Source organism: Ammodytes marinus (assembly GCF_949987685.1).
Source record: "Ammodytes marinus genome assembly, chromosome: 6".
NCBI classification, from domain to species: Eukaryota; Metazoa; Chordata; class Actinopteri; order Uranoscopiformes; family Ammodytidae; genus Ammodytes; species Ammodytes marinus.
The window spans coordinates 27,170,612-27,181,443 of record NC_137235.1 but is presented as its reverse complement, the minus strand read 5'-3'; the positions used below and the strand labels follow the sequence as shown (position 1 = coordinate 27,181,443).

Here is a 10,832-nt window from a genome sequence, read left to right as displayed (position 1 = left end):
AAAAGAAACAGAGTAAAAGTCTCTGTGTGCATGTGTATGTGTGTGTGTACATATGTGTGACAAAAAGCAACACTTTTAGTGTTCTTTGCAGAGATATTTGGAGGTAAAGCACAATCCGTTTATCTTTCTGACCTTAGTGCTTCGGCAGACCTGACACCTCTTATTTTTAGAATCAGGTGGCCATTTTCACCAAAAACATGATCCAGAACTTGGCTCACTGTATATCTCCTAATTTTTGAATACTGCAAATAGGAGATGTGCACTCTGCAAGTCACTAACTCTATACTGAATTGACTTCACATGTCTGGATATGCCCTTCTGTTTGTTTCGCTTTTATGCAGGTATAAGGGCAAAAAAAGTCAAAATGATAACCCCCCCAGAGCTCACATGATTGGGAGAGGAGCTGACTGTCATTGTGTTGGCTGACAGTGCACTTAAGATTTCAGTTTTGGCTCTAGTTATTGTTTTTTACATCTTATTCTATAACCGGGTCGAAAACGACCCTAACACCACCAGTGTTATAATTTCCACCAGAGCATTTTATAATTAAGTGAAACATTTTTTATTTTTTTTATTTTGTTGAAATAGAGGTTCCTGACAAAGTCAAGAAATTTTGAAGCAATAAACAAAATGTAAGTGGTTCTTTTATGCATTTGAAAACCAAAACGGGTCGGTGGCGACCCTAACACGAGAGGAAGGTTAAGCAACAAGATAGGGCTTCAGATCAATTTCTGGCGGGTGCAAAATGACTCTAATGTGTTATAATGGCCCTTTAAAAAGGTAGTTTAGCTGTTCAAATAGACTGGATTGTCTCTAATCTATTTCATTTAATTCAAGATAGCATGCAGATCAATTTTGATTATTTTGTTATTTTAATTTCATTTTGTGTGATATTATATAGGGTAAATGTAAATAATGATACAAAAAGCAACACACTGTATTGGTCCTGGGAAGTTAATACTGGTTTAATCAGTTCATCTAGCTTGGTGAACCGAGGTGAACATGTCACGTTCACGTCCACACACAGGGTTTCATGCACACAATGAAAAAGCCAAGCTACTGAAATGCAATTTAAATTTAAAAACAGTGACACCACTGCAATGTTCACAGTGTGTGTGTTATATAATGTATTTTATTATATCTTGTTATGATTCATATTTCTAAAACAATGCTATTTAACAATTTACTTTCCCCACTAGGGGACGCCACAGTGGTTTGGGGCATTGGGTTCAGGAAGAAAAGAAGAAAAACAAAACAACACTACTGCCAAAATGGGCAATTAGAAAAAATCTGCGTTCTTGGATTATTTTGAGGGATTAAACAATCTTAAACATACTTAAACAACTTTACAATATTCATATTGCAAATTAATTATATTTGTTTTAAAATAGTTAATGTTTAAAGTACTAAGACAGACACACTTCTACAGTCATTTTTTGTTCTAGTTTGTACTATAGCATTTTAACATTGTAGCAACCAACCAGCTAACGCGAGCCAGCAGTGCCAAGAACCAACCCTGTGATTGGGCTGGTTGGCACAAATGCAAAACATGATTTTAATCATAAATCATCTAATTTAGAAAAAAACATGTGTGTGTGTGTGTGTGTGTGTGTGTGTGTGTGTGTGTGTGTGTGTGTGTGTGTGTGTGTGTGTGTGTGTGTGTGTGTGTGTGTGTGTGTGTGTGTGTGTGTAGGCTATTAGAACATTTCTACATATAGCTGAGACCTTAACATTTCATTTGCCACTGGTTAGAATTGCTGTCAAACCGGTTAACCACAGCTGAGCTGACTGAATGTTCACACTATTTAAACACCCAAATCTGTAATAGCCCATATAGCCTAAGAATTTAGCTTTGTAATAAGTCCAATAAATCTAGGCTATTGTCGAAAATGTCCTTTCTCACCTGAATTGTATGTGCCTATCTTTTATTGTTATGTCCCTCGATAACTCCACCTTCGTACTGTGGCCACAGCTGTGTGTATTATATTGGATCCCCAGTGAACCTGCGCAGTCTGTCTCGCACACTCAAACATTACTCAGCACCACACTCGCTCAAACAAACCCACTGTGTGACGCTGAAGAGGACCTAACGACGTGGTTATCCTGCTGTTACATTCGACTCGAGGGCTCAAGGTATGTTTACCTTTTTTTGCTTGTGTATGGTTATTAAAGGTGTGAATTACATTTGAATATCAAACTCGGCGTCGCGCCGTAACGTCGAACCTCGTCTTAAAATAGGAACATATCAATGTAGCCTACAACCTACGATTTAATATTAAAAACGATGTTTAATTTTAATATTGTGCGCAATTCTATTGAATACTACTGTTATATGGAATATAAGTATACGCCAAACTAGTGAAGACACGTCGACAATGTGATTAAATGTTGTTTTGGGACCGACCTTTTTAGTTTCGTTTTCCCCGCAGTTCACAAGTTAAGTTTCGTTTCTCTGCTCACAGCCTCGCCTGACGTCACATTGACCCTTGCCTGTCCTGAAGAGGGTTGTATTTACGGTATAGACTACATGGTCTCAGTGAATGTCAAATTCAATAGCAATTTATTTATTCGTATAGCCACTAAGAACTTTCCTATGTAACGTGTGAAAAATTTTAAACGTTGGTCTAGGGGCCATGCACTTGACACAGGTGACGCTCAGATTGTCTAGGATGAAGAAAAAAAACCTGAATATAGCTTCAAAGACAATATGCTACCAGATCTGGACCACCTGTTGACTGTAATCTATTGCTGTATATGTGTGCCAAGTGTGGGCCTTAGTGAGTTGTCTGCCCAGACACTGGACCAGACACATTTTGCAGTAGCCTATAGGAACTTAACATAGCTACTAGGAACTTTAAAATATTTCTGAAACAGTAAACATTTTCCTCTGATGATCATTAATTTACATAGCAAACAAGACCATCAGTGCGAAGAATGCTATCTTTATATCATTTTAATTTATGCCTTTTGTCTGGGTACACTCAACCAGGAAAAGACCTTGAGGACAGCTGGCGTTGTAAAAACACTACCCTTTTGTCCAAATGGGCCGCTAGAATGAACACAAACTGAAAGTTCCTCTGAGCCACTTTTAACAGTGGCATTGTAAAATACTCTTTTTCACTTGTTATTACAGAAATTGCCAGCTCAATTTCTCCTTCACTGACGTCGCATCATGGCCGAAATGGACGAGGCGTGTCAGTTTTCTCTGATGAGCTTGGAGGAGGAGCTCACCTGCAGCATCTGCCTGAGTCCCTTCCACTGTCCGGTGACCATCCCGTGCGGACACAACTTCTGCCAGGACTGTCTGCTGGCCACCTGGAAGGACTCCTCCTACAGCTGCCCTCAGTGTAGGACCGCCTTCTCCACCCAGCCGGAGCTGAAGAAAAACACCGTCCTCAGCACCGTCGTGGAGACCTTCAACCTGAGGTCTAACAAGAGCGAGGGCAGACTGAGCACGGAGGAGAGCAAGGCCCCGGCAGTGGCTGTGGTGGTGGTACGCTGTGATGCCTGCATGGAGGCAGAAGCTTCCCAGACCTGCCTCACCTGCATGGCCTCTTTCTGTGAGGAGCACCTGAGGCCTCACCGGGACAACCCAGTGTTCCGTCTCCACCAGCTGAGTGAGCCTCTGGGGGACCTGATGGAGAGGATCTGCCCCGACCACCACAAGCTCATGGAGCTCTTCTGCACCCAACACGGCCGGCCTATCTGCAGCCTCTGCCTCCAACAGGTCCACAAAGGCTGTCCCTTCAAGACCCCCGAGGAGCAGAGGAACCTCAAAGAGGTGTGTGTGTGCGTGTGTGTGTGTGTGTGTGTGTGTGCGTGTGTGTGTGTGTGTGTGTGTGTGTGTGTGTGCGCGTGTGTGTGTGTGTGTGTGTTTTACAGTCCCTGTGTTCCAAATTGCCTACACTTCCTCTTTACTATTCTACATAAAGCTGCTCATAAAAAGTATGTAGTTTTGCATGCAGTTGGCTTACCGTCTGTGACATACTTTTACTTCACGCCTTGATCTTGCCTCTCCCTTGAATATCCGTCACATTGCTGGTTGTTTTCCCTCGTAAGCTCCCTCGATGTGATGTAGTAGATTGTTGGCCAGAATCGCCAAAAAAGCATGCTGACTTCCACACAGAAAATCAGGAAAGGAATTAGTAGGGCATGCTGCATCTGACAACATGTATTGGGACATCCTAAATATTTTTATACCATACTAAATAACAGGGAGGTATGGGTATTGAAACACCAGCAAGTGTGTCAAAATTCACCCTAGAAGTGTAAAAGGGTAATTTAACCCAAATAAAGAGAAGAGATACATTACATTGACCTATAGTTGAAACTATTTACACGTGGCTGGGCTATAGCCTACCCGGAGCATTTCTGTCAACAGTTTCTACAGGGACTATTTGTTTGGTAGGAAAGGATTCCACTGTTAACCGTTCACAGACCTAGATGGGCCAATTACATTCTCGTGAACACTTAGCTCTAATTCTCTGTGCGTGTCCTGTATTAAATGAATGTAAACTATTTCTCTGTGTTGTAGTCTGATCTGCGAGGGAAGTTGTCTTTGCTGGACGGGAAGATTACGAAGAATGAGAACATCGTATCTCAAATGAGTGACATGCAGAACAAGCTGAAGGTAACTTGGCATTTACTGTATTATTTACACGAGTGGTAAAAAACAGTGCCTTTTTAAATAAGGAGCAGCTTAATAGTTCATGCGGTTTAATTTGCCATTCATAACACTGAGTCAGTAACAACACTATATGGATCCTCTCATGCCCCTCCACTAGGACTCAGCCACCGACAGGAAGAAAACCTTGGCGGCTGAGTACCAGCAGATGAGGGATATTCTGGGCCGAGAGGAGCAGGATGCTGTGACCGCAGTGGACCGCGAGCTGGAGAGCGGTCAGACCAAGCTCAAGACTTTCCTCAAGAAGTTCACCGACAACATCAACAGCATCGGCAAAGCTAAAGAAGATATCCACGGTCTGCTGAGTCAGTCCCACACTCTGGCCTTCCTACAGGTGAGACAGAAAAAAGCTGCCTGGGAAAATATATTCTAGCAGGTTTTGTATATTGGCCTTTTCATTTAGCATAATGCACTATCTTCTTTATGTCTAAGGGGCTCAGCATGTTTTAACTTTGAGGATTAAATGAGTACTAATTTTAATATTTCATTTATAATTAATAAATGTTTGGCCAGATAACATTGTGAAATTTGGATGAAAGTCATGTTACAACTATCACAGTGCAATCTGACAGCTTTATTTTCACACATAATTCCCAATGATGACCATTTTGAATAAAACCTTGGTCCATCAAAATAACTAACATTGTGTTCTTCCTTACAGGCTTCATATGACTTACCCGCAGCTGCAAACTTTGAGCCTTTCAACCCTCGCATCAGCCTGGACTCCAAGAAGGTGATCGCTACACAGGCCTTTGCTTCTGCCCTGAAGGAGTATCTGACTGAGGTCCTTAAGCAGCCTGTGGAGGCCAGACAACGGATGCTTAAACCAGGTGACTGTGCGGGGACACTTTGAGTGAGGATTTTACATTCCGAGATGTATTATGGAAGTATAATAAGGCCCTACGTGTCCCATTTTGTTGCAGAGCATAACACTGATAATGTTGCACCGGGTGAGTTCATGTAATGTGAGGAATACTGGAGAGGAAATCAAATGTTGACTTTGTCAACGCTGTGTTTTTCTGGTGGTGGTATATAAGTAAGGTGTGTAATGATGGTACATGGGATATTCAGGGGCTAAGCTGATAGAGCAGGTTGGACACTTAAAGCTGGGTTGGCAGTCCTCCTGTTCACATGTGTTAGTGTGTTTGAGAGGGAGGCAAATTGTAAAGGACTATTACAAATGCAGTCCATTTGCCATTCACAGATATGAAAGCTGGTCCAGTCCCAGAAAATACTAGCACTCAGCCAGACCGTGGTAGGTTCATCTCTATGAAGTTTTAATTGTAGCATTTCAAATGCTCAATATGTGGATTTTAGTTTGTCAATGTGTGTATTGTTCACACTGAATCTATGCATTTTTTTTAAAATTACTGTTAAACATCTGTTAAGAACAAACTTGACAGATCTTTTGTAACAATTTGCGATTTGTAACAAAATTCTTCACTATGTGATTAAACACTTCTGGGTGTGCAGAATGTCTTCCCATTTCACATTCTCTGTTTTGGAATTCTTCAGACCCAAAGGAAAGAAGAAATCCCAGGTCTCACAGTCCAGGCCGTCCACCAATCAATCCATTATTCAGGCCAGCTCCTGGTCAGTCCTATGGAGGGCCGCCTGCAGGCTGGTATCCACCCCACCATGCACAGGGTAGGTGACCACACTGGGGACATACCTTTTTTACTTTTTTAGAAGTAATTCACAGTTAAATTGAATTAAAGTCAAATGTTTAGCCTTCATCTGCTACAGAGGCTAGGATAGGGCCTTCCAGGCAGTGGTGCCTTGAAGGCTCCGTTTGGGGCACAAAACACCATGGAGCCAAAGCAATAGTGTTAAAATATATCCTCAATATAGTGCTGCACTGTTTGTATAAAGAAACCATTTTAATGAAACTATCTGGCATGTTCTCAGGCGAAGGACCACCTTTTGCCCCTGGATATGGACCTTACCCAGGCCCTGGTATGTTCCTCTGTTCAACACATATGCTTTACAACAAACATTTAATAACACATTTAACAATTGGCAGTTTATGAATAATATGGCTGTTCTTCACTGTTCTATTTCAGGGCCTCAATGGCATCCAGGACCCAGATTCCCAGGGCCCCATGGTCCAGGTGTAGGTAATCAACCCAACACAGGCCCAAAGAAGAAACAAAGTAAGAAACATGCCGTTTCAATTGACTAATAACTAACATAGGTGTTCAGTTTATCGGACATATCTAGTTCAGACTAATGCAATACTATGTATATCAATAAGGGAAAATGCTGGTGCAATCATTTAATGCTTGTTCATAACAGTTACCTGTCACTAAACACTGCAGTAACAAAACAAATGTATTTATTTTTCTTTTAGGACCTTCCAAAAAAGCTTCCCAAACCACAGAAGCTAATAAGGGGAAAATGAAAGGAGCCGGTTCAAAAGAAAACCTGTTGGATTTAAACCAACAGCGATGCGGGACTCCTGAATCTGAATCCAAAGAGAGACCAGGTAGACACCGTCCACCCTCCATTGTAAAGCTTCCACTTGTTATCCCTTACCATGAAGACAATTCACTTGTTTTTCTTCTGTTGTAGAAACTCCGGACATTCCCCCAGACATAACATCTGCAGAGAAACGAAGTGAACTTCTGAAATGTAAGTATATGGGTTTGGCGTGTAGCTTCCCCTCAGAGGGTAATAGAACGTTTTTGTTACTAATATATATATATTCTTTTGTTTTTTCTGTCCCTACCAGACGGCACAGTACTCTCTTTGAATGCAAAGACGGCCCACCGACGCATCGAATTGAGTGAGGGCTTGACCAAGGCCACTGTGTCAGATGAGCACACAGACTACCCAGAGCATGCTTCACGCTTCGCTGTGTGCTCCCAGGTGCTGGCCTCTAAAGGTTTCTCTAGGGGGCGCCACTACTGGGAGGTCCGCATGAGCAGCAACAACTTCATTGGCATCGGCCTGGCTTACAGCAGCATCGACCGCAAAGGCCCCACCAGTCGCCTGGGCCGAAACGCCCAGTCCTGGTGCGTGGAGTGGTTTAACGTCAAGCTGTCGGCATGGCATGACAGCAAAGAGAACGTGCTGGTCAATCCCAATTCAAAGCGTGTAGGTGTGCTGTTAGATTGTGAGGGGGGCACCGCCACCTTCTACAATATAATGGGACAAACGGCATATCCTTTCCACTCGTTTGTGTTTCCTTTTGCCGAAGCTGTGTTCCCAGCTTTCTGGATCTTCTCAAGTGGCTCTTCCATTGCTCTGTGCAAGCTGCAGGCATAAAGAGCAGCATGTGAAAGCAGTGAAGTACATGTCATTAGTAGTGGAATGTATATTTAACTTTTGAAAAAGAAAATAATAATTATTATTATTCCTCCCAGCTAATGGCAACACTTTAGCAAGCGCTCTCTTTCTTTACAGTAGAAAACCAATGCTATCCATACATTTGTAACTGAATGGCATTGTTGGCAGCTGTTGGGATGGTTCGGGTACAAAATAATGATTATCCCCACTATTAGTGCTCACTGCTAAGAACCCTTGTTATGTCTGCTATATACTAAAAAAAAATAAGGAATATGTTAGAATATTAGTACACAGTGGTTTAATGTTGGCATTGAAATGCATGCCAATAGTTAACAGCATGTCAGCTAATGTCCTTAGCTGATGTTAACTTTGCTAGCTGTGATCCACAACTGCTAATCTGTGACCACGGAAATGAAGCCGGCTTCTCGGTACACAAGAGAATCATTGAGATGTCATTGAGAGGCACTTGTGAGTCCCAAACCCATTCATCATAAGATTAGTGATAGTGGGTTTGATGGAAAAAGATGAGTTGGATGTTATAATTTTTTTTCTGAAACTATAGGGGAACGCATACAAAAAGTACAACAGTATAAAGAGTCAGTCATGCAGAGTCAGTCAGCTCATTGCATTGACTTGATGATGCTGGGTTTCCTTTTTCAGATATGTAATCTGTTTCCTCCCTTATGGAGGATTAGAACAGAACACACACTGCACACTTTCGTACAGCATGTCTGTGCTGAGATGTATTAACTGCAGACGCTTTACTATACACTGTAGAATGATGTGAAAGGGACAGAAGTGAATTATTCACGACCCTCTTCAACATGTGTCAGTATAGTGTTTTGATATGAAGTCTGCATCGTCAAAATACATGATCATTTTGGAGTGTGTGGAAGTGTAGCTGTTAAGGTTATAGGGATGGGTGATATGAAAAAATATATATAGTCAATTAATTTTTTTTACCATATCAGTCAATCCATAGGCCATGCTAGGAATCAGTTCAGGTGGCTTTAAAGATTCCCTGAAGCCAAATATTTTCTAAAAGAAGATTCAGAATAGAAAAAAAATAGCTAACAACTGCACGGTCAATATAAATACTTATTAATATTAAAGGTATAATTCCTCACAGTAGCATGCAGTGTGTTAAGCTAAGTTAACCAACTCTGTTTCCATTGGGTTGTCTGTGTCTTTGAAGGTTGCCATGTGATCGGCCAGAAACAAAATGTGTTTCTCTGATTGGCTGTTGAATGCTCACTAGCAGTGTACCCTACAACCAATCCGCTGAAACTTCTCCTTTTCAGAGCATGGCATTTTTTGTTATGGAGATCTCAGTGAATTCATAGTTTGTATCACCCAGCCCTATATACGCTCACTTCCTCAGCTCTCTGGCTGATTCAGCTGAGGAGAAGAGGAGTCACATAGACTCTGTTCTTATCAAGTTCTGACAGTCTTTCTTTTGATTTTTGAAATGGCATTTTGCCTTTACATGACATGCAGCAAATGTCCTTGATACGTCGTGCTTGCATGGTATGCTCCATAGGAAAATATCTATGGTAGGCAGGCACACTAAACCAACAAGCCATCATAATCCTCGGTTGGCTTTTCATTAGTTGGTATGCTAGGATGGTAAAGATGTACAGTAAAACAGGGGGAAATAATTTGTTGATTAATATAAAGTTGACCCCAGATTGCGTGATGTGTTTTACTAAAGCCCTCTGGTGACTTTAGTTACACTGGTTCATTTCCTCATGTTTCACCACTGGGGTTCATCAGTGGTTGGTCAGTGTTCAGACTGATCACTTTGATTCAAACTTAACATGTGCATGGTCGCCTTGCAGGTGCTAAAAGGCGTGACACGATAAACCATATGGGTGTGGAGCTGTAGGTGTACGGTACATTAAGAACAAAGGTAAATGTTCAGACACAGCATTCCTTGTTCTTTTTGATAAAGTAGTACCCTCTGATCTCAGAAGGCACCATTGTACGGAGTGACTTTACTGATATGCTAGAAAAGGCTTAACGATAATTAAAATCTTTTAGGTATGGACCTTTTTATATTTGAAGGTTAATGCCAATATGTGAAGGTGAGAACATGATGCCACTGCATGTAAAGTCTGAACCTACGTGGTGAAATCTGCTGTTTTCACTATTAGCCTATCATCACAATGTTCGAGTTGTGGTTTACGACAAGGCTATTTGGATTTATTGAGAGCTTTCCAATGCCATAATAAGGGTCCAAGTATACTCTGTTGCCATTGGTTTACTTTATAACTCCCACACCCTGTACAACATAACATCCATGTCTATGCAGAATATAGTTCAGTTCAGTTCTTGCTATATTTGAATGTATTCCTTATGGCTTCCATTTCTGGTTGATAAGATATGTCTTCGATTAACTGCTGGCTTCATGTAATTTAGTTGATTCTGTTCTGCAGAATCTAAAATGTACTTGATTGTTCTTTGCACTTTATTTAAAGGGACCAATGCATGTACATATGATTTTACTGTCTGTGTACTGTGCAATCAACCATTGTGCAATGCTTTGTGTGTGGTGGTTAAATTCAGTATCTCCAACAGGAGCTACAGGGACTAGATATGGTTAATGTACATGATTGTCTTAAAGTTAAACATAATCTGTGTTGCTCAACCAGTGATTGTCATTAATAAAAGTGTGGTGGACTTTCTGAATGAAGAATTTTGATTATTATATTATCAGTCGTCATCCTAGATTTGTGTTGTATTTGTTTATTTGAATACACTCATTTATAGTTAATGTAGCTGGCTGATGTGCCTTAATATATCAGGACATCTTAAACATGCCCTGCGTTCCGAATCGCATACTCTTTCTTTTTTCGATTCT

General features: G+C 41.2%; 1 protein-coding gene across 3 annotated transcripts; it reads left to right on the top strand.

Annotated features, from left to right (window-relative positions):
* The first annotated feature begins 2,016 nt into the window (after positions 1-2,016).
* trim25 (tripartite motif containing 25) lies at positions 2,017-10,641 on the top strand. 3 transcript variants are annotated; one of them, XM_080030229.1, is made up of 13 exons: positions 2,017-2,133; positions 3,134-3,781; positions 4,535-4,630; positions 4,785-5,018; positions 5,346-5,514; positions 5,608-5,634; positions 5,889-5,939; positions 6,200-6,331; positions 6,593-6,640; positions 6,748-6,837; positions 7,035-7,169; positions 7,256-7,315; positions 7,416-10,641. In XM_080030229.1, the coding sequence occupies exons 2-13, from the start codon at positions 3,173-3,175 to the stop codon at positions 7,949-7,951; spliced, it is 2,187 nt and encodes a 728-aa protein (XP_079886355.1). In that variant the 5' UTR covers positions 2,017-2,133; positions 3,134-3,172; the 3' UTR covers positions 7,952-10,641. The 3 variants fall into 3 exon arrangements, with proteins under 3 accessions (XP_079886355.1, XP_079886354.1, XP_079886356.1); XM_080030230.1 differs by having other exon boundaries at positions 2,019-2,133; positions 3,144-3,781; XM_080030228.1 differs by lacking the exon at positions 5,608-5,634.
* Positions 10,642-10,832: the final 191 nt, after the last annotated feature.